This window comes from Symphalangus syndactylus, chromosome 9 (assembly GCF_028878055.3).
Source record: "Symphalangus syndactylus isolate Jambi chromosome 9, NHGRI_mSymSyn1-v2.1_pri, whole genome shotgun sequence".
NCBI classification, from domain to species: Eukaryota; Metazoa; Chordata; class Mammalia; order Primates; family Hylobatidae; genus Symphalangus; species Symphalangus syndactylus.
In genome coordinates, this window is record NC_072431.2 from 36,150,409 (window position 1) to 36,174,582 (window position 24,174).

At 36.0% G+C, this 24,174-nt stretch overlaps 2 protein-coding genes across 5 annotated transcripts in view; one reads left to right on the forward strand and one right to left on the reverse strand.

Annotated features, from left to right (window-relative positions):
* The window catches only part of SCN2A (sodium voltage-gated channel alpha subunit 2), a 258,782-nt gene that overhangs the window by 191,219 nt on the left and 43,389 nt on the right, over nucleotides 1–24,174 (reverse strand). The window contains exon 3 of the mRNA XM_055291928.1: nucleotides 4,706–4,778. The gene's annotated coding sequence lies outside the window, so the exon portion shown is untranslated. The remainder of the gene's footprint in view (nucleotides 1–4,705; nucleotides 4,779–24,174) is intronic.
* The window catches only part of LOC129489412 (sodium channel protein type 3 subunit alpha-like), a 114,836-nt gene that overhangs the window by 4,201 nt on the left and 86,461 nt on the right, over nucleotides 1–24,174 (forward strand). For all 4 annotated transcript variants that reach the window (XM_063609440.1, XM_063609441.1, XM_063609442.1 and 1 more), the window contains exons 2-3: nucleotides 13,040–13,229; nucleotides 23,263–23,576. In XM_063609440.1, coding sequence (XP_063465510.1) covers nucleotides 23,313–23,576 — 264 coding nt within the window. In that variant the 5' untranslated portion in view covers nucleotides 13,040–13,229; nucleotides 23,263–23,312. The remainder of the gene's footprint in view (nucleotides 1–13,039; nucleotides 13,230–23,262; nucleotides 23,577–24,174) is intronic.

Consider the following 24,174-nt stretch of genomic DNA (forward strand, 5'->3'; position numbering starts at 1 on the left):
TGAAATTAACACATTCTTTGTTTATATTTTAATGGGATGTAACAAGTGCAGACACCTATTTCGGAGCAGAATGGTGTTTCCTCTTAATAATACAGCAATAAATAAAATCTTGCCCTTTTACTAAGCACAGACATACTTTGTTTTATTAACTTCCTGATAGGCACCAGGATACCTAAAATCTGAATCTACATCAGAAATATAATTTGTTAAAGTAGAATAATTCTTTAAAATTTATATGAATACCTACTTAACTGGATACCACAAGTTTCAATGTGCCAAGTATTTTTTTGATTACTTTTTGTAATATCCCACTTCTTTCCTGTAAGGATTTGAAATGATAAAGGACATTGTGGAAAGAATTTTAAAGAAGGTTTTACCCAAGATCTATGAATAAAGAACAACTGAAAAGTAACTTGCAAGCAAGTTACAATATTAAAATACAGCACATATAAACATATGCTGGGTGTGGTTGTATAAATGAATTTTCAGGAGTTTTAGTTCAGAGAAACTTTATGAAATCTGTAGGATTTCTGTAGGAATTGAATTAGGTTATTTCTGTAGGAATTGAATTAGGTTTTCATTTTTTTGGAGACTGCATATAGGGAGCCCTTCATGTGATTAAACTCTGTGCTGGAGCAAAGTTAGAGGAATGACGGTCCCTTAATTATTAAATAGTGGTTTAATATTGTTTTATTCAATGGGTGAATTCAAAGTCACTCTTTAAATAACTTTGACCATTTTCTGCCAAGAAGCTCCCTTTTGGGAATTTTAATCTCCTGATTTTCAGAATATACTTTATTCTTACTTTGGTTGTACAGAACATTTTGTCCTTTTCCTTTCCCAAGAAAGAGCTTGAACTGGAATAATTCACTAAATTCCAATTCATATTTCTAACAAGTGACATTGTGCTTCTGGTCTAGAGTCCAACATATTCTTGCATAAGGTTTAATAGGACACATTTTGTGGGCTTAAGACTCTATTTGAGGACTAGTCGCCTGTTTGTTAGTTTCTCTGTCTCCTTGGTGTTTCTGCTTGTGACATTTATTTTTCTCCATATAAGTTGTTTTTATTATGCTTAACTAAACATGTTCCCAAGTACTCTGAGCATTTTCTTTTCATGGAACTTATATAATGGTTGGTCATGACCTTAAATAATAAATTCTAGAAGAAATGAACATAAATTCCTACATGGGCAAAGTAGGTAAGAGAAAGCAGTGAAGCCATTCAGTTGGGCCTGAGGAACTAGAAAGTGCATACATGCCCTTTTTAAAATGGAAAACGCCTTCTAAGTGCTAGGAGACTGTTACATCAAATGACTTCTCTGAAGAAGCTGAAAAATCCAAATTGTTAGTAAAGATTTCCCTCTGTTGTTAAATGGAATCATCTATTTCAAATTATTTATAATATCAGACAGATTCGATAAAACACATGTATAGGCAGGATCTGGCCAAGGAATTGCAAAGTTTCTTTTTCTCCTTTGGCCAATCTAACCAGTATTTTTGCCAGTTGGGGAAAATAAACCTCATGGAGAGGAAACCTCTTGACCATATTTAGAAGCACAGCTACATTGGCACTCAGATTTCTTTTCTCCTAGTCTAGGCTCAGTCTGTTTCATTTCAAATCCTTGAATCTATGCATTACCTTCTTGATTTCTAGTTTTCTTCCCAATATTAACATCACCACAACACTTAGCATCATTGATTCTTTTTTTCTTTTTTTTCTGTTGCTATTTTCTGTTGCTAGTGATATCTTGTTTCTGCTATGCTATTTGTTGCAATATGTAATATTCCCACTTCCACTCTGTTCTTTAAATACTATTGAAATTTGTTTTTAAAGTTTAAAATTTAGGGCAAACACATTGCCGTCCTTTACCTCTGAAAGGGAAAAATATTATTGATATGATATATACATGTCCTTGAGACCTGTATGGTCTCAAAATTCTAAACTGTTTTATTGTCTTTTGTCATAGCCAATAATAATTACATTTAAAATAAATCCTCCCTTAATATCAGTTTTTGACAATGGCCTTAGTTTCTACTATTGATCTTTTTATATTTATACCAAAAATTAATGTAAACTATTAAATTAGCATTGGAAGAACAGGCAAAAATATAATTCACCATCATACTGTGTTCTCTTACACTGACATAAAGCATGAATAGTATGGGATAAGAATATAAATCAAATATATATACCTGGAATGAGAACTTCTTGGCCAGTAAATAGGAGGTAAAAAAGAAAAAAGCAAAATGAGAAAAGAAAAAAATAGATTTATAGGACCTCACCAATAAAAATGTCAGGAGAGAAAAAAAACACAGCTAAAGAGAAAGAGATATGCAAACATACTGAAAGAAAACAAAAAGAGGTAGAACATTAACAGCTTATTCACAGAGTGGCCCACAGCTGTGGATGCACATTAGAATCATTTGGGAAACTTAAAAAAGAGCAATGCTTGGCTCCACCTTCAACCAATTCAATCAGATTCTCTGAGGTGGAATCTGGGTATCAATATTTGCTTAAAAGTTCTGCAATTGTAGTTCAAATGTGTAGCCAGGTTTGAAAACCAATTGACTAGAGAAAGACAAAAAAAAAATAACAGAAGCCAATGAAAACTTGGCTAGGAAGTGAAAGATAGTTGACAAATGCTTTTCAAAATAATTTCAAAGTGCTAACCAGCGGGCATGTGTTAAGTAGAGATATTATGCAAATATTTAAGGAAGCAACAAAAAATACACTTGTGTCCATTTCTCCCTTGGTTGAACACACTGGCATTTATTTATGTGTTTAAATAATTTTACATTTGAAATTGTTAATTTATTATCCCAGTGATATTTGAAAGTTGATTCAGCTGCTGGTTATGGTATATTTTGCAAGCTAACCATACAAGCAATGTACACATTTGGAGCTGAGCATCCATAACTTTAAGTTTGTACAACCATAGATTCACTCACTGATTTATTTCTTACTTACAAATTGCTATCTGGAGAACTAAGTCTTGAATAATCAAATAAGAGTAGGTCTACTGAAAGATATTCTTTGAATCTCCAAATCATCAGTGGGAAGCAAAACACTTCGATTTTTAATTTTTTAAAAGTTGAATTTAGGCAGATTTGGAGGAAAGGCAGATTCTGTAAACGAACATATTTTTTAAAGCCAAAATGCATTTTAAAAGATATTTTCAGAAAATGGTATATCTGAGAAAGAAGTGAATTAATCTAATAGTGGAGCGAAATTAATAATTAATTGCATTTTTTAAAAAGGATCTCATTCCTAAGATGAGTCAGCTTTTAAGGAGACATTTCCTGGGTTAACATCCCAGTTGCTGTTCCGGATTGGTTTCCCACAACTGGGTAGGAGACATAGAGGACAATCCTCTACAGGTCCTTCAGAAAAGATTATATCCTAAAGTCTTTTCTCTAGAGGATCATCATTTAGTATTAGTATTTAACTAAGCTTTCTTCACCCATCTCTAACATTCTGCCAACGTGGTCAGTAAAATGATTATCATAACAGAAAATATCTGTTAAATGTCAAGATGAGAATATCCACATTTTGAGGCAGGTCGCTGGTGCTTCTGTGATAAACAGAAGAAATACTGGCCAAGGAATTGCAAAGTTATCATGTTCGAGGCCAGGGTTATGATGAATGTGTGTGACACAGTGCTCGTGTCCTCCCATTGGGATTGGATCCTTTATTTAAAAAAAAAATCCAACCTTTATACACAAAGTATTTGGGAAGTCTGCAATGAAAATATAAATAAGAAACAAATGAGATATTGATAAGAATGAAAGCCTGAACCAGGGGAGGAATGCTTTTATGAAGAAGGGTCACCTTAAATAACACAATCAGTGTAGAGGGGGAATAATTTATGGTTGGTATAACCATTCCCCTCTACCAACATGATGACAATTGTAAGAACTAACTAGATTCTTTTGAGGAAACATTCCAACTCCTTATTCAAAAGCACTTTGTACATTTTGAAAAGGAAAGGGTAAAGCATGAAGGTAAATGAAAAGTGGCAGAGCACATCCAAATCAAGATGCAGATTTTCATGCAAATAAACACTGAGTTAAGATACACCATGAAAACAACAATAGTCAGCTCCCTCTTATGCATTTGTAAGGGATGTTTTTCTACTCAGTATCTTAAAATTATCCTGTCATTGTAAGACACCTTTCTTTTAAATATCCCATTAAATCTATGATAGTGGTGCCAGTTCAGAAAACACTTTGTGAGATCAATTTAATCAGAAAATAATACACTTCCTCCTCTCCCCCAAAAACCCATATCCCTCAAGAAAGCTAAATTTGGGAAGTTTCACACTTAACAAAATAGTTTCTATTTATTCTCTCAATTTATTTCTGAATAAAAATTTTGAAGACAGATATTTAAGACATTAAAAAAGGCACTTGATGTGGGAACTCAATACTTTCTGACTGACTTTCTGTAAACCTAAAATTGTTCTAAAAAAAAAAGTCTGTTAATTTTTAAAGAGGAGTGACACTTGAAGAATGAGTGAACTCAATGTCTGATTTTGCACTGGCAATTTTATCAGGATCCTGAATTCTCCATGTCCTTGAGGACACAGCTCAGGTGGCACACCTGGCATACGGCAGGTCATCTCTCCCTCCTGGCATCTTCCCTCTCACCTCTTCTTAGGTTTCTCCTCAGGATTACTGCCCTCACTAATCAGTTTCTTACTTACCAGGTCCTCTATCCTCTGGAGGGTGAAGACAGACAGACCACGCCAGTCTTCAGCAGTTTGGTTGCTACAATCCCTGTTTAAAACAAAATTTTTTATTATATATACTTTTCTCTTACCTGTGGAATTCTGGATCTCCTTTAGCCTCAAAAGAATTGAGCACTGAACAGCATCCCCTTCCTGTCCTTATGTGCAGAGACCTTTTACTCTGCAATCCCCGCTGCAGTAAGTGGCATCATCCACACCTAAATCAGGGCAGTGCACACAGTCCTTTGCTCTATTTTGGTGCCAATGATGTGCTCAGAGGCTGAAGGAAAAACACAGATTCTCTGGGTCCTGAATTCAGATCCCAGGAAAGACTTTTTTTTTTTTTTCATCTTTTCTTTATTTCAAAGGGCCCTTTTTGGGAGAGATATGGCCAAGTGACTGGTCATACTTCACTGAAAACCAGCCTTAAAGTTTTCTAGGTTTTTCTTTTAACTGCAATTTGTATGGAATTTCTCAGTAGGAATTTTTTTATATTACCATTTCATGAAGATGTCATGTGTACAAAATTGAATATCTAGAGTTAGAAAGGATTCAAGGGATAGTTCTTTTCAGCAACTGATCTTCAAGTTATATTCTACCCAAGGCATTTATATTATTTATTCATCAAGAAACAGTTTAAATTTGGGCTGGAGAGGACCTATGCAAGCATCTAGTTCACTAAAGTCTTCTAAAAATGAATATATCCTCTAATAGATGTGACACACCTACCTCAGGAACATGATTTATATAAGGTTTAGTGACCCACGTTCAGGGTATAAGGGTATTGCTATACCCTCAGAAGTTTCTCTCAGAAGGAACAAACATTTGGAGTAAGCCTAGTACAGAGTCCCAAAGTCTGGACACTGAACTAGAGTTTTAGTGATAAAAGAGGTATTACAAATTAACTGGTCAATTTCCCACCTCTCCCTTCTTTTTTACTCACATAAACACGAAACATCTGAGATCTCAAGTGTTCAATATATCACACAAGTGACAGCAGAGACAAGTCTAGAATACAGTTTGTCTGATTTGCAACTTGTATATCTCTCCTTCTGTTTTCCTCTCTCTTATCTTTTCATTAAATCTCATTTCTAAGAAAGATAGGGCAGGGGCATGTTTTTCTAGTATATTGCATTACCTTCTGTGGCACCATCTTAGAGTGATCCACTCTGTAACATTATAACCATGTATCTAAGGGGCCTGTTTAGTGGGGAAGGCCTCTTTATGTGATTGGTTTTTTGCTGATGAAGAATCAAATGGCAGCTGAACTTCAGACACACCTAAATCATCCTGTGCTCCAGTGTAGTTTACCATTTGCATCCATCTGAAAGCAGTGATTAAAACCTCTTTGCTCTGAGCTAGACAAATCCCAATCCTCTGTATTTTAAATCTCAAAGGAGCGCAGATAACATGTGGAGTAGTCAACACCGCCATCTTGAAGTAATGTAAGTCATACCTCAAGTTCCCAGTTCTCAATTTTCCTCAGGTTGCCAAGTGAAAAAGGCAATCGACTCTCAACACTCAGTTGTGAAAACAGTGCGCTGTCATTTTGATTACAGTCAGTAAACAGTCTGTGTTTGCCTGGAAAGAAACTGCCTAAAGCACGTGGTACCAGCAAGCAGTAGGAGACATGTGGCTGAGGGCAACACATAGGGCTCTCTATTATGGCTGATGTTGGGGTAGGAAAGGGATCAAGGATTGTTCGGAGAATGCTGTTTGCTTTATATTTGTCATGTTGCCAATGTACTTCAAAATAGAAAGCTTCCTGTAATTCTGTTATATTCTGATTTGCATGTGGTTTCTGCTCCACTGTGCACACAGAGAGAGAATGTTCACTTATAGACCAACTAGCTTTTTCACTATGGTGTTTCGTAGACCAAAAGACAAAAGCAGCAACCTGACTACATAAAATAGAAAAACTATTGATCCAGAGACAGCCCCCTCCCCCTTGTAGAACATCTCAGAATAAGGGATTCTCCTCTTGCTTAATTCATGCATTTGTTCATGGGTTTGATCCCTTGGAGGAGAGTGATGGAGTAGGGAACAGGTATATCTGAAAAAAGCACAGTGCATTACAAATATAATGAGTCCCATGTATGTAATTTTAAATGTTCTAGATTTTAATATCAAAAAAAGAAAACAATAAGATTGATTTTATTAATGATATATTTTGTTTAAGATGATATGTCCTAAATATCATTTTGAAATTTGGCACCTACCCACATTTCAAATGCTCAGTTCCTCATGTGGTCAATGGCTACCACATTGGGCAGAATGTTTGTAAGATTTGTTTGGGCAATTGTATCCACCATATATCTAATAATGTCCTGCTTACTGTGGTAGGTAGTCAATACATCCTTATCCTCAAGGAATTTAATAATAAATGTAGAAGCAATAAGGCACATCTTCAATAACAACAGAAGATAGAATATATATAATTACTGTAAAAATTTTAGTAGGATTTTAACAGGTGACAGTTGATGGTCAATGATATTTCAGACAGCATGAACATTTTTGAATGCCAGATGTCAGAGGCTGGGGTCTTTTAAGGAATGGAAATATACAGAGTATGTAAGATGTAGCTGGAGAAGTTCATTGGTAAGATCATTGTAGAGAGGCTTTGCTTAATTTTCCCAAATAAAAAATTATAGAATTTGATGGCAACATTTACTAGTCATATGACCTTGGGCAAGTTACTTGCCCCTCTGAACATTAAAGTTTTCTTATCTAAAAAATACAAACAACAATCATGTTTATCTTATATATTTGTTATGAATATTAAATGAAGTAATCAGTCCCTGATAAGTGACAAGTGCTTAATCACTGTTCTCTATTATCATTCTTACTTCTCTAAGATATTTTGGAGTGGGAAATACTTTAGGTAAAGTATTCAGTCTTCAATTTGCTTTGTTTTAAAGAGAGTCTAGTAAACTTGACATAGTTATATAATTATTTTTGAGGTAAAGAGGATTGTAATGTATGTATTTTGATTTAGATTAAATAAGCCTACATAATTAGTAAATATAGTGCCTATAAAGTTTGACTTTGTTTTTCCTACATTGAGTCCTTTTATGTTTTATCATCTTAATATCTATATAATACAAAACAAAGTTATCTGATTTACTTAATCAATACCCCATTAGTGGATGGTTTCATTTTTTCTAGACATTGCTATTATAAAATATGTTGCCATAAATAGAATATGTGAGTTTCTAAAGATTGGGCTGAATTTCCAAATAAGAAATCTAAAAAAAAAAACTACTAAATTTTTCAGAAACCAAAATTAAATAATTCATTGATTTAAAAAAGTATTCATTGAGCACTACTATGTGTGTGTACTGTTCTAGACACATGAGATTCATTGGTGAAAATAGACCCCAAAAAGGCAAATATTCCAGCCCCTGTGCTGTTTCTGTGCCATCCAGGAGAGACATAAAATGAATAATAAACATTATAAGTAAGTTATATAGTACCTAACAAAATGATAAGTGACTTGGAAACATCAGAGCAGGGTAAGAGATTAGAGGAGAAGTGTGAGCAGGTCTCTTTAAGAAGGTAAACTTTTGGCCAAGACTTGAAGGAGATAAGAGTTAGTCATTCAGCTTCCTAGATGAAGAACACACTGGAATGAGGGAATAGTCTGTGTGTGCTTCCAGGTACAGAGGACAGCTGGAAGCCAGTTAGGCTACAGAGAACTGAGGGAGGAGGAGAATAGAAGGAGGTGCCTTCCACTAGATAACCAAAAGGTCAGACAGATTATAAGGCCTTTTAGGCAATTGTAAGGATTTGGGACTTTTTTTCTGGGTGGCTTCTGGGTGCTTCTGAGCAGAGGAATGATTTGATTCGATTTCTATGTTCTCAAATCACTCTGACAGGCGAGGTAAAAACAGGCTATATGGGAGTCAGGCTGGCAGCAGGGAGACTGAAAGCGATTGCAGGCTTCTGTGTAATACTGCTGTAAATCATTTCAAGGTTCCAGGTGCAGCGAAATTACACCATAGGCATCAAATGAATAAATAAATGAGACTGAAGAAGCTATGATTGTCATCTTTAAGAAACCGCAAAAATGAAAGTGATATGCCCAGTATACACGTTTCTAACCTGAAAAAAAAAAAAAAACAACGTAAAATCCTGGATTCGGTAAGCTAGGTATTGTCAAAGTGTGGTTCCTGGGCTGGCAACATCAGCATTATCTGTGCATTTGTTAGAAATGCAAAATTGGGTCCCAGCCATATATACCTGGGGTGGAGCCCAGAAAGCTGTGTTTTAACAAGAAGTTAGCCCGGTGATTCTGATGCTAAATTTTGAGAACCACTGCTTTAAACTAGGTTGGTGAAACTAGATGGCCTAAAAGATTCTTTTCAATGTTAGGATACAGTGCTTCCAAGTTCATTTCTTAATATTTATTTTTATTATAAAATTAAGTATAGTCCTTGAGAAAAAATGGTTTATAAGAAGTATAGAATCATGCTAAAGAATGAAAAAGTCTTTTAAATCACATAGAGGAACTTGATTTTTATTTATTATATCCCACCTCTTTTAAAAAGTGATGCAAGGTTTTATATATATATATCTTTGTGCAATAGGAATCTCAAGACAAGGAAAATGGAGAAAATGTATGTGATACATCTGTTAAGGACTGTAGGCTAATGAATTTACTCTTTCAAAATGTACACTTAGCTCTGAGCCTCCCGAGCTCAACATTTTTAAAGGAAGAAATGAATTTTATACAACACAAAGAAAGAAGTCGCAGACTTTAAGTTAACATGAACCACCAGGAAGGTGATCAAAGCTACTACAAGGAGACTCTCTGGAGCTCCCCAAGAACTGAATGGACAACCGGGCTTCCTAGACAACATTCCAGTATTTCACCCTCTAATATCTTGGTGATTTGCCCATTTGAAGTTACCTCTTTAATAGGGACCTAAAGTCTTAAAACCAAGTGAGCAGATGGTAATTGAGATTGTTACTTCATCACAGAGGTTGAAAAGCCAACCAGATTCCCACCCAGATGGAAAGCTGTCCCTTCCTCATGGCAAAGCTTGTGAGTTCCTCCATGACCACCCTTGGATCTGCTTCTGTTCTTGTGCAAAATGCTGAATAGCCAGAATTTTACAGCCTACTGCATGACACAAATGGTTGTAACCTGAAAAATTCTTAAGCGGGTATATCATGTCATCAGTATAAAGGAAGATAAAAACAATTGAAAGAAAATAAAGTTGTATTCATGGCCAGAAATAAAGGATAAAGATGCAAAATGATGCTAAAAATAATGGAGCCATAGTAAAACAAAAATTTTACAACACTGGGAACTAGAAGATCTTAAAGGATAAATAAATTTTCAGGATAAACTAAAATAACCAGAAAAGAGGATACAAACTTACCTCTAGAATATTCAATTGTTGATATTAGCATAAGTATTAATAACAATACTAAGTAGAAATGGCTTAAGAAAAATAAAATTAAAGATTTAATTTGTCTAAGATTCCTCAGCTGGTGACATCTAGCATTTTTAGGGTAAAGTTTCTATCATGCTGATTGAGCTATCACTTCCTTATTTGAAAACCAAAGAATTTCCCCTAAATTACTAAAATGCTGAAATTTTATCAAGATAATTTCAAATGTAGGTTAACTGTTTTTGGGAATCTCCAGATCCAATCGATGTATCAGGTCATCTGAAAGCAAAGTTTCTGGACCATCTTATCTCATCACCTTCTAAATGAAATTCACTGAGTTTAACTAATTGCAACCATCAGAGAAAGACTTTTTCGACTGAACCTTGTACGCATCTGTGCAAAATAAAATTTAAGATGTCTGTTGAGCACGTTGCTTCATGTCCTTTATACTATATCCTAAACAAACTTTCCTCCCTTCAGTTTAGTTCCTGAAAAATGTTTGCTTTTTATATACAACTTTTAGGAAATGTGTTTGTTTTGTTTTTTCCTAAAATAGAACAAAATTTGTGTGATCCAATATGCTTCAATTTTTTCTTAGTTACTGGGGACATTACAGCAAAATTCCAGGCTTCATTGCCAAAAGCAGTCAGATCATATTCTTTACTCATTCCTTTAGAGCAACCTTTCTCAAATAGTCATCCATGCATTGCTTGCACAAAACTCACTCGGGGAGTGTATTAAAAATGCAGATCCCTCGGCCCTACCTCAGACCTACTTTTTGCAGAATCTCCAGAAATTGAATCCAGAAATCTGCATCTTTTACAAGTAGCACAGGTGATTCTTTTTTTTTTTTTTTTTGAAGTGGGGTGGATGGAGTCTCACTCTGTCACACAGGCCAGAGTGCAATGGCGTGATCTCAGCTCACTGCAACCTCTGCCTCCCAGGTTCAAGCAATTCTCCTGTGCCTCAGCCTCCTGAGTACCTGGGATTACAGGTGCACACCACCACACCTGGCTAATTTTTGTATTTTTAGTAGAGACGGGGGTTTCACCATGCTGGTCAGGCTGGTCTCGAACTCCTGACCTTGTGATCCACCTGCCTGGGCCTCCCAAATTGCTGGAATTACAGGCATGAGCCACCACACTCCGCTGCACAGGTGATTCTTAAGCTCACTGAAATTCAGAATTGCTTACAGTCCAATTTTATATAATAGTTAATTTGTAAGCCAGGGCTGCTTTTAAAAATAAGTGAGATGCAACTCTTATTAAGATATAACACAGTTTGAAGTATGTGGCCTAAAGTGGAGTATGAAGCCACATGCAGGAATCACTGCGATTTCCCATGGATATTGGAATTGAAAAAAGAAAAAAAAAAAAAACTCCTGTTTGTAGCCAAGGCCATAAAATATATTTTCTCCAATCTGTAAATCAGTAATTTTCACAAGGATAGGAAAAAGAAAGATAACTCAAGCAAATCAGAAACTTCTGGGATGCTTTCTCAAACTCCACCCTTCTGCTCCTCCTTATTCCCTCTTCGATATCCAGCCCTCCCTACCTCATCCCCCTCCACATCCCAGCAAAAAGTTCTCAAATATTTTAAAAATGTACTTAAATTGATGTTTTGGTTATTTAACATGCTTAACATCATGTTCATTATAGCTCAGGCTGAAGGTCAAAGTATTTAAAACTTTAGTTACTTGTGTACTATGAAGACAAGGGAAATAACATTTATTAAGCTTGTGGCTGTGAAGTAGAGGGAACTAACGTTTATTGAAGAATTACAAATTTATGCAACAATCTATTGCTCAATTCCTGATGCAAGGTGTGTCTTATGGGTATTATTATTAGCATTTGTGTTATTGTTACCACTTAGTGAGAGGTAAGAGAAGAGAGGCAGAGGCCAGATTGTGAAGGCACTTCCATACTTTGCTAAAGTGATTCTGAGTCACTGAGAGCCACTGACAGATTTGAACAAGGGTAGGATATGTGTTTTGAAACCATCACTCTGGTAACAGAATAGAGGAAAAAAAAATGATGGCTTAGGAGAGAGTTCATCTGGAGGCAAAGATTTTATAGACCATGTATAAAATTGTAAAAGTGAGATTTAATGTTTTTTTGTTATGGTAAGTGGTCAAGGGAAATTTACTGGTGAGAATTCATGACTAGTTTGGCTTATGAGCATTGTATAAATGAATTGCAGTAAATATTGTTTTAAATGTTAGTTACTGATTTTGGAATTATGTATATTGCCCGTTGAAATAATTATTATTGGTTTAACTCTGCTAAGCCATTGCTATTGGTTATAGCGGAAAGGAGTATGACATCTGGTTATTACATTTAGGTTAATATTTAGCATGCTGGCTTTTTTCCTCAGCTTGTCTAAAATGTACTCTTAGAAGCTACTAAATAGGTTTATTTGTCTTATTTTAGTAAGCCAATCAAACTGGGTTTTAGGTGGAGAGGAGAAGGAACCAGAAAATGACCTACAACACCAAAGTGAACCACATGTTCCACTAGTCTACCTCTTTGGTCTTTGAGATGTTTGAGGAAAAGAAGCAAAGGGGAAGATGTAAGGAGGGAAGAGGAGAGAAGGAAGCAAGAGGGAAGAACAGAAGGATGCTCAGGAGTGCCAGCATGCCTTCAGAAAGACTAAATGGATCAAGGCTGCCAAAGAGGGGGGAGCGCCCGTGTCCCCACCCTAGGATCCTGGCAGTGGTTCCTGGTCCCATTCTTCCTAAATCATGCTAGGGCATGCTTTTAACAAAGGTCAAATATCTTGCTTTGCATCATCCTTGCTTTCTCGATCTAGGGCTATAAAAAAGAAAGGAATAAAACCCAGACACAGAGCCAGAGCATCCCTATGCCAAATGTCAAAGATTATAGGCTAATTTCGCCTGTATTCTCTTTCTACACAGATCATGGAGCAAGAAAACTGAAGCCAAGCCACATTAAGGTTTGACAGGGATGAGATATCTGTCAAGGATTCATAGTAGAGTGGCTTACTGGGAAAGGAGCAAAGAATCTCTTCTAGGGATATTGTAAGAATAAATGAGATAATTCACAGAAGGCACCTGGAGTTTTCCGGAAAAAGGTGCTGTGACTAAGGTAACTAAACAACTTCTGGGTATAAATTTGTTTTTGTGGAAAATAAACTAAAATCTCTACTATTTAACAAGGACAGCTGTATCAGGACCAAAAGATGGTAAAGGGGTGCTTTCTTCCTTCCTCTACCAGTTTGTTCTTCTGAAGAGGCAAATACATACAGGGAGACATAGCACAGATGACCTTAGGGAATGGAATGATGCCAAAGGCTATTGAAGTAAGAAAGATTAACTCAGTTTGTTTGTTTGTTTGTTTGTTTTTTGAGACAGAGTCTCTCTCTGTCGCCCAGGCTGGAGTGCAGTGGCGTGAACTTGGCTCACTGCAAGCTCTGCCTCCCAGGTTCACGCCATTCTCCTGCCTGGGACTACAGGTGCCCGCCACAAGCCTGGCTAATTTTTTGCATTTTTAGTAGAGATGAGGTTTCACCATGTTAGCCAGGATGGTCTCAATCTCCTGACCTCGTGATCCGCCCGCCTCGGCCTCCCAAAGTGCTGGGATTACAGGCATGAGCCACTGCGCCCGGCAACTCAGTTTTTTATATATTTTTCTTTTAAGAGAGACATTCATCTTGTGTATTTAGTAAATTACCCTGGACTGTATTTACTTTAAATTTTATTATATTTATTTGGTAATTAGATCTATGGCTCACCTGACTGTATGGGGTAAAGGTCATCCAAATATGTGGTGAGTACTTGGTTGTGAGCTGGCTTCTGGATTGGTCAAGTTTTTGAACTGACCAAAGACTATTTATTTATTTGGTGTATCATCTGCAACTAACTAGAAAAACTGTCTAAAACTGTCTTAGTCAAGAAAGATGTTTATTGAACAGAACAAGCAGTGCAGAGGTTGTTCGGGTCCACGAGCTGAGTGATCCATCAAAGGCCCAGGGGTAAATATGTCTCTGTGACCTGCCACCCTCAGTGTGTCAGCTTTGACCTCAGATTGGCATCTCTTCTGGTTTTAATTTGGCTGAAGTAGTGCCATGTATTCTATCCCAATAGAAAAGGGTCCAGAGGACAGAGAATGCTATCTTCTCTTTGTTCTCTTTCTTGGGAGTGAAGAAACTTTTTACAAACAATGACTCGACTGAAGTCCCCTCACCTTTCATTGGCCAGAATTAGATCATATACCTGGTCCTTAAACAAAGATGGGCAAGGGTCTTGAAGGAAACATCTGGAATGGAATGAATACTGGGGGGTTAAACACACAGTTTACTTTGCAAGCATTTAATAGAAACATTAAAGAGCTAATAAATCCAATGATGCTGATTTGTCCTTTAAAATGTTGACTTAATTTTTGTTACTAGTTAGCAGTTGTCTCTTCAAGCTAATAACTATCTGATAAGGATGAAGCCACAGAAAATACCAACCCCTAAAATTTAATTAGTTCCAGGATAATTATCTTGAAGATAGAGATGAACTCATGCTTTTTATACTAAGCTATATTTTTTCTCAGAGCCATGACATTGAGTCCAGGTACACAAAAACAGAAATAGATCATCTTGTTAAATAGTTAACACATGTTGGCAATCATGTGTTTAGCTAACAGAAACGGAACAATAACATAAAGAAGGCCTATTTTTCATTTGTGTTTGGCTACAACATAGTGATACCCTTGCTGTAGAGTTACTTTCTCAATAGGTTTATTCAGACTAATAGTAATGCTGATTTCCTTGACAACACACTGAGAGCAAGAGGTATTGAAATAGAAGAAGCTAGCCTAGGCTTTTAATTTATCATTAAATAACTCCAAAGTGTGTAGCATACATGTGAAAGCAGACGTGGGTTTTACGTTTGTTATTAATTCATTCCTGTTTGCTTTATCTCCTATGTAGAAATAAAGATGAGGCCTATATTGCTACATTTCTTAGATTATACCACTGATTCCTGACACAGGGCTTTATACATAGTAACCTCCCAGTAAGGTAGCTGATTTATACTAATTTTGTTTCAGCAAACATCAAGAATCTTCTCATTTTGCAGGCTTAGGTACCTAGGCTTTTCTTTTTTTTTTCTGAAATAGACAGGTTTAAATCTTGGCTCCTTGTCTTATCTAGTCTACCTGCACCTAAGTTTCTTGATCTCTAAAGTGGAAATAATAATGGTATCAACCTCATGAAATTGTAATGGTGATTAAATGGGCTAACATGCGTATACTGCACGACAGTGTCTGAGATATAGTAATCTTTCAATAGAATTTTGTTTATTGTTATTCAATCTTCACAGCCCCCTGATTAAGGTATTATTTCAAAACTATTGAAATTATAGAAAATAGTATTTAATTCTGCCTTGGAATGTGTCCAGTGGTTATCATTATAATGTGCTGAGTGCTCTGTGTATGCCTTTGATAAATCTTATGCTGTTGGGTGCATATGCTGCCTGAGAATATATGGTAAATAACAGACAATCATTAGCCCTCAGTGAAAATTTCACTGGGAAAAATAACTAATTTTCTTCAACAGGTAGTTCATTGGTCAATCTTGTCTTTTACATTATACCCTTACTGTAATAATCTCTTGTAGATACCAAGAAAATACAGCATCCCTCCTCAGTAATGGACCCAGGCTTTCACAGCAACTCACACTCTCCTTCTCAAAGACATGAAAATACATTGCAGATTTTTTTAATGCTATCTCAAGTTGTATGACATACAGCAACTTTCCATCCATAAAGATGAAAAATTTACAGCCTCTGACACAATCTTGTTTCCATGGAAACAGACCAGAACTAATCGATTTTGTCTGCAACATAATCATAAAAATCCCGACAGAGAGAGGGAAAGAGAGACACTACCAATACTACAGGTTATGGACCAATACAATTTGCCAAACTGTCTGCTGTTCTGGAAAATTAGGCAAGATGAGAACCCATAGGCCATGACTAATGGAAAAAAATAAATTTTTCCTTAGTAACGCCACAGCATATCCTAAATGTTTACAATGCTATTTTTCTAGATTCTGATTCATTAACAAATATTAGTCTTGTACTCATTGTAGTGGCTGGCTTCAAGTACTTTCGTAAGATTATGTTAGCATCATAGTACACTGATATGTGAGGCTAGAAAACTGAAATGAACTAGTCAAATCTATTTTTCTGTAGTTATTTATATACAGCTTAGATCTTTTAGAGCAAATCATATAATAGTTAAGATTCAAGACAAATATGTCAACTATAATAGAAAAAGTCATAATTTGTGTTTGTCAGTAGACATTTTAGAGGAGATTACTTAGCTTCTTTGGGACTGTTCTTCATTTATTTTACAGGCAGAGAGTTGGACTAATTGTTAAATCCCAAGTATGTCTTTTAATTAGCATCTTGGAAATTCCTCTTTGGCATCTAGGTAATTGTTCTAACTTCATTGTCTATCATCCTCTCTGTTCCCTTTACTTAAAAATTGGTAGTTGTGTGAGTCTCGCCTCTTCACTCATCATCCTTTCATTCTTTTTCCTTAGGCAATGCCATGCATATTCTTAACTTCAGCTTCAACCAGTGACTGTTTTTTTTTTTTTGGACAAGGTCTTGTTTTGCAGCTTAGGCTGGAGTGCACTGGCGAGATCATAGCTCACTGCAGCCTTGAATTCCTGGGCTCAAGCAATCCTCCTGCCTCAGCCTCTGAAGTGCTGGGATTACAGTCATGAGCCACCATGCCCAGACTCATCCAGTAACTTCTTAATCAACTTTACCCCAGCTCAGACAGCTTTCTGAGTCTCAGATCCATATTTTAATTATATATCCAGATGTCTCACAGCTATCTCAAACTGAACAGGTTCCACACAGAATTTATTATCATGCCTTACAAACCTCCATTTCTCTATTGGGTTAATGTCGGTTTGTGGCTTAAGCTGGAAACCTGGAAGTGAGCTTAACCCTATAACTTTAATTCACATCTCCTATCAAGTCAGTCACAAAATCTCATTGTTTTTCTCTCTCCCATACTTGTGCATTAAATACACTCTTCTGGCTGTGGTTTTTCTCCCTAACTTATTGATGGCCTACTATTAATGTATTCCAGGCACTGTGCTCACCCTTTAGGTTCATTTTCTCATTTAAATGTTATATTAGCTCTATAAAGTATGAACTATGATTATCTCCATTGTACAGCTAGGGAAATTATAAAGAATAAAAAAGCTTCAGGAACACAGCAGAGTCAGGCCTTGAATCCAGTTCTGATTGCTAAGTCCATGCCTTTTGGTACCAGAGCTATAGTCAGATACTTTACTTCTCTTCTTTTGACTACTGAGTGGTGTCTAACTGCTTTCTTCTAGGGCAGTTGTTCTCAAAGTATAGATTTTAGACAACTGGGGATTCTTGGGGCCCTTTGTGTGGGAGCTTTGAGTTCTAAACTACTTTCGTAATAATACCAAAATGGCATTTGTCTTTTTTCACTGTTTTGGCACTTGCACTGATAAAGCAATAGGCATGTGCTAAAACTGCTAATGCTTTAGCAGGAATCAATGCAGTAGCATCAAACTATAGGCGTAGTCTGTGTTTTCTTCATTGCTCCACACTCTCAGTAAGAAAAATAATGCCAGTTCACATAATACATCTCTTATGAAGCAGTACATATTAATTTTGTTCAAGCACAATCCTAAAAATACATATTTTTAACATTCTGTATGATGAAATAGGAGGAATATGTAAAGTATTTGACTGCATACTGAAGTGTCCTACTTGTCTCTAGGAAAAGCACTTGTGTGATTGAGTCAGGAGCTGAATAAGCCACTTTTCTTTTTTTCATGGAACACCATTTTCACTTGAAAGAATAACTGACAAACTATGGTTATTCAGACTTGAGTATTTGGCACACATTTTCTCAAAAATGAACAAAGGGAAAGACTGTCACTTCAGGAAAAGCAAATGACAGCATTTGTTGTCAATGTTAAAATTCGAGCTTTCGAGAGGAAATTGGAATTTGGGAAAACTTTTACCTGCCACTGGGAGCTTGACAGTCTACCCATACATTACAATTTTCTCATGACATTAGTGGTGATAGTAACAAATGTGATTTTTGGATATTATATAATAAAATTTGTCAAAATCTGGAAGACCTTCATAACAATGTGCCATTTTCCAAATAATTCATGCATGATTAGGTAAAAGACCTATTCAAAGGACAAGATCGATCAAAAGTTCATTGATATGGCTTTTGATTTCACACAACTAATTTAGTAAACTACCATTTGTAGAGTTTTGATGTGACATTAAAGAAGGATATTCACAGTTACCTGGAAAGGCAATTAAAACATTCCCTTTTCCAGCCACACATATGCATGAGAATTTTCTTCATGTATTTCAATAAAACAATATATTCCATCAGACTAAACACAGAAGGATTTATGAAAATCTAAATGTATTCTCTTAGGTGACATAAAGATATTAGACTAAATGTGAAACAAATTCATTCTTCTCATTAAATTTTTTTCTGTTTTGAATAATATAGTTGTTTTCATTAACCATCTGTCTGTATAAACATACAAGTGCTTATTGTTAATAAGAATTTTTACATTTTTTCATTTTAACTTTTAATATGGTAAGTATGGATAGCTAAGTCCCCCCATAAACAAAAGCTCTTTGGGTTCATGAATGATTTTAAGAGTGTAAAGAAATCCTGAAACCACAGCATTTGAAAACTACTGCTCTAGGATCACTCCCTGCCTGTCCACCCTTCATACTGCCACCATCTTTCCAATCTTCACATTGATCATAACACTCCCCATCCATGGCATACTTTCAGGTGTAGTACAGGGTCCTCAATGATCTGTCCTGCCTAACTTTAGAGTTTTGTGTCGTACCACTCCCTTCTGTGCAGGGTGATGTCCACCCATAATGAATTGCATGTCATTGCTCCCAGAGTCCCCATGCTCTTTCTTGTCTCTGCATCTGCACACATGCCGCCCCCACCCCACCTGCTCAATGTGTCTCTACTAATGTGTCTCTACTAATGTGTCTTCCTACCAACCCCTTCCCAACCACCACCACCATAAACCCCCAGTCAAATTCCAACCAGCCTACAAAACCTACTCCAATATCACTTCCTCAGGGAAATTTCTCCAAACCATACCTCTCTCTCCCTACCCTGGGATGAACATATTGATACTTTTTATGAACCTCAGACAATACCAGCTGTATATAACTGTATTATAATTATCTGTATAAAAATCTGCCTCCCACATTGGACTGTCAGCCCCAGGGAAGTGACCATGGGTTCCTGGTTCAAGCAGAGTACTGATTCATAGAATCCCTCCATAAATATTTTCCAAATAAATGATTTTGAGATCCCTTCCAGATTTGGAGTTCTGCAGTTTATTCCTCAAATAGCATATACTGAACCATAATCTTTTTACTAGTTAACAAAGGGATGTATTTGCTTTACCTACACACATTCATCCACAGGCTTTTTGGTTTTTAGTTAAAGAGATCATCTCCTAAGATTTTTTTCATATCTTTTTTGTCCTTGCAAAGATAGCTCTGGAGAAAATTTGATATATTAAATTTTATGTATTTTAATAAATTATAATGTGCATATAATCATTAATAATATATATATTCCACACCAAGGCATCAGTAAGAATTAATTTTTAAAGTCTGCTCTAATATGAATATAAAATTATGTAAGAACTCTCTGTATAATAAGCTCACAGAGTACAAGAAAGGAGAGGAAAAATGTAAAAGAGAACTGCCAAAGAACTATGAGGGATTTCCAAACAGCAAAATTGTCAGTGAATCCATGAGAAACTCTACTCACTAAATTCTTTAATTTCTCAGCCTACCCAAATATTGGGCAAACCCTAATTCCCTTGCAGGGGAAAAGCTGAGAGTCTGGAACTAGCCTGTCTTCCGAGGACTTAGAGACAATAGTATGGGAATTTCAGCGAGACGTTTTTACTTTCTTTTGACCAAGATTCAAATTCTTTATTCCAGCCCTTGATAAGTAAATAAGAAGGTAAAGGACTATTTATTTGTAAAAAATTTTTCATGATTTTGTGATGGCACCTTGTTCCATATCATCTCAGATAAATCAGAATAATTTTTGAAAGTTATTCAGTGATTTCCATATTAGATATTTTAAACCTAATTTTATTTCTAAAACAAAAACCAACCAGGAGACTCCAGTTAAGTAAAATGTATGTATTAATATAAATTAGCTATTCCCATCTGGAAAAGGGCAGCCATCTCTGTGTTGAGATGCCTCAATGATACTGAGGCTGAGACAGGTTAGATGATTCAGGCATACCATTAGCAGCAGACTCAATACTAACCCAGATCTCGCATTCCAACTGCAGTGTGTTTTTCATTCATTGTCAATAAAGACATCAAAATTGGTTCAAAAACAAATCCTCAAGCCAACCTTTTTTTTTTTTTTCTCCTCTAAGAAAGTGACCATGTTTCATAGAATTTCCTTAAGACATGTCTGTCATGCTGTTTCATTTTCATTCAGCACTGGAGAAGGACCACAGCCATTCAGTTCATGGCAGGTGATGTCAGACAGATGGATTACACATCTTTAGATACTTAAGGCTTACAGGAAATGCTCAAACTCTTTCTGCACTCAAAAGCATAAAAGCTGTGATTATTCCACACAGCTTAGAGTTGGATTGATGATGTGACCATCAAAATTGACATAAGATAGCTAAAAACATTAGTTTTATTTTGTGCTGCCTCCTGTAAATTTAGAAAACACAAAATAAATGATCAACTGACTTTTGAGTAAAATAGAATTTTTCTCAAACCTTTCGATTCATGTACTATACCACCTGATGGAGAAAAAAAATGTGCTGCCCAACTATAAAACAGAAGTTCTGTTCAAAATTAGTAAAAAATAACATAACTTTTGACAGGCCTGCTATTTTATTTTATAACTTATATTGAATATACTTTCACAGTAGCAAAAGATATAATGACAATGTTATATCATAAATACTAACTCAAAGAAAAGACATATCTTATGTTAAAAACACTTTTTGGGCCCAGCGCATTGGCTCACTGCTGTAATCCTAGCAGTTTGGGAGGCTGAGGCGGGCGGATGGCTTGAGCCCAAGAGTTTGAGATCAGCCTGGGCAAAATGGCGACTGAAACCTCATCTCTACAAAAGATACAAAAATGATCCAGGCATGGTGGAGGGCATTTGTAGCCCTAGCTACTCAGGATGCTGAGGTGGGAGGATCACCTGAGCCCGGGAGTTCAAGGCTGCAGTGAGCTGTGATTGTGTCACTGCACTCCAGCCTGGGTGACACAGTGAGACCCTGTCTCAAAAAAATAATAATAGTATAATATAATAAGTAATGTTATAGAAGCACTTTTTTGTCATTGGAACAGATCAGAGAACTAGTAATTAAGATATAAACAAAAAAAAGCCACACACATAATAACCTATATTGTTTTTCTTATGTTACTAAAAGATCCAGAGCTTCTGATTGTAAGCTCAAATATATGTAGTGAGCTGCCAAGAATTAGAGGGCCATTTAGGGATAAACTACTATGGGGCCTAGAATAAATGCGGGGGCAAAGAGGAATGGTAGGAATGGGGAAAATGTCACAGATGACTTTGATGCCGTAGTGGTAGGTTCTTTTATAAGATGACTCATGTACTTATTTTATTTGGTTTGTCATTGTTTCTATATTCTATCTATCTTGATTTTTTAAATGTGATTTTTGGCATAATGCAAAATAAAATAACTCATGTTTCAAAATTTACGTAGCTGATTTCTTGTGGTTTTGATAGTTCTATTATGTAACCTGCAAATAGATTTTTGTTCCCTTCCCTGAGAAATTGAGCAGGGCCATTCCATCCGTCTGCCTTCCCTTCTTTCTCATCCAGGTGATCAGCATGTGTGAGTGTGCCTCTATAAACTGCACTTCTCAGTTCATTCCTTTAATTCCGTAGTCACAATTGTGGTTCCAGCACAGCAAGAACTTGTTTAAAGAGTGGTTTGAATTGTGAGGATGCTTGAAACCATAAAAGAGGGAAAATAGCTAGGGAAACTGAAGATAATTTAATTATGATAGTTTACAATAATATAGTGCTTACTAATTCCAAAAACTATTCTAGACACAACATAATTAACTAATTTATTCCTTATGATAACCCGGGAGGTTGGTTTCCCTACTACCCTCATTTTATAGATGAAGTCAAGCAATAAGGGGTTACTTTGTCCACGATCACACAGCTCATAAGCGGCAGAGCCAGGGTTTAGAATGGACAGAGTGTAGCACCTGAGTCCATGCTTTTAACCACTATACTAAATGGAAGATTCAGAGAAAACGTCAAAATTGTCTTGGAATAATTGAAGGGCAGCAGATTGAAATAAGAAGTCAACATATTCTCCATTGCCTCAGAAGGAAACAGAGTCTGGCTTAATAAAAGAAAGGAAATACTAAAGATAGGTAGATTTTTCTGGCAGCAGTGGCTTCCATGTCCCTGCTGGTTGGTGATCAGATCTTTTCTGGAGCAGCAGTTGTCAACGATGCTGACAACGAGAACAGTGGTTGGGTTTGGCAAAACTTCATTTTCTATCCTCATTTGTATGAGTCAGGGATGTATCACAATAATTGTATTGTTACCAGTACTTCTTTATTTGGGGAGTTACAAAGTTATGAAAAGGCGGGGGGCAGGATGCAGAATAATTAAGCAATTTTATTGACAAGCTTTACTGACATTACTCTTTTGCTGAAAGTATACTATGTTTTGGCTTAAAGTGTCAAAACAGAATTTTTTTAAATGCTTTTAAAAATGGACAAAATTATATATATTCTTGAGGTAAAATATAATGTTTATATATATATTATATATACTGTACATTGTAGAATGGCTAAATCAGACTAACATTAAGTACAGACTTTTGATAGATTTATGAACTTGGCTTATTGAGAATGAGGTTGAATGATGATGTTTTCAAGTTCAAATGTGTAGTGCAGTACTAAAAGCATGACTTAATGTTTATAGCCTTAAAAAATTACTAAAAAATGACATTTTGGTTGATGTTCTTATGCCAATCTCTTGCTTTCCTAACTCTCATGTAATTTTTCTTTTATTGCAGGCAATTCGTATGCAAGAAGCTACACGTAATTAAATGTGCAGGATGAAAAGATGGCACAGGCACTGTTGGTACCCCCGGGACCTGAAAGCTTCCGCCTTTTTACTAGAGAATCTCTTGCTGCTATCGAAAAACGTGCTGCAGAAGAGAAAGCCAAGAAGCCCAAAAAGGAACAAGATAATGATGATGAGAACAAACCAAAGCCTAATAGTGACTTGGAAGCTGGAAAGAACCTTCCATTTATTTATGGAGACATTCCTCCCGAGATGGTGTCAGAGCCCCTGGAGGACCTGGATCCCTATTATATCAATAAGAAAGTGAGTATTGATTTTAGACTTCCAATAAATCTTTAATTAAACTCTTAACTGTAATATACTTTTCTGGGCCTTATATACAGCATCACAATTTTTCTTCTGTTAAAGATTTTATAATACTCTTCACTGTCACTTATTTTTATCACAATATAATAAAACAAACATTTATAAGAAACGAAGTCAAGAGTTGGTTACAGTGAGGAAATATGAATAGATGAATGATTTCTACAATTTCACAGTAATTCAGATAGTCAAAATTAAAATTAATATCAACAAAGTGAAATATCTGTTATGGCTGACATATTCAAGCACAGGATGGACTACAGAATAATACCTATGCAGAAAAGAATTATGAGCATATGTTGTACTTAATTATTTTTTAGTTCATGACTGACTTGATGTACTTTCACAATAATTTGTATTCTAGAGGACAATAAATAATCTTCTGCTTAGCATCCTCCTATAGCCAGACAATACATTAAGAAGCACGTTCACCCAGAGATTCCTTTTTCCCCCCAGTAACCTAGAATATGATTAGGATCTTCTCTTAACCTTACATAGTTTGTGGCATGCTAGATTCTGGATCACGTATACTGTTAAA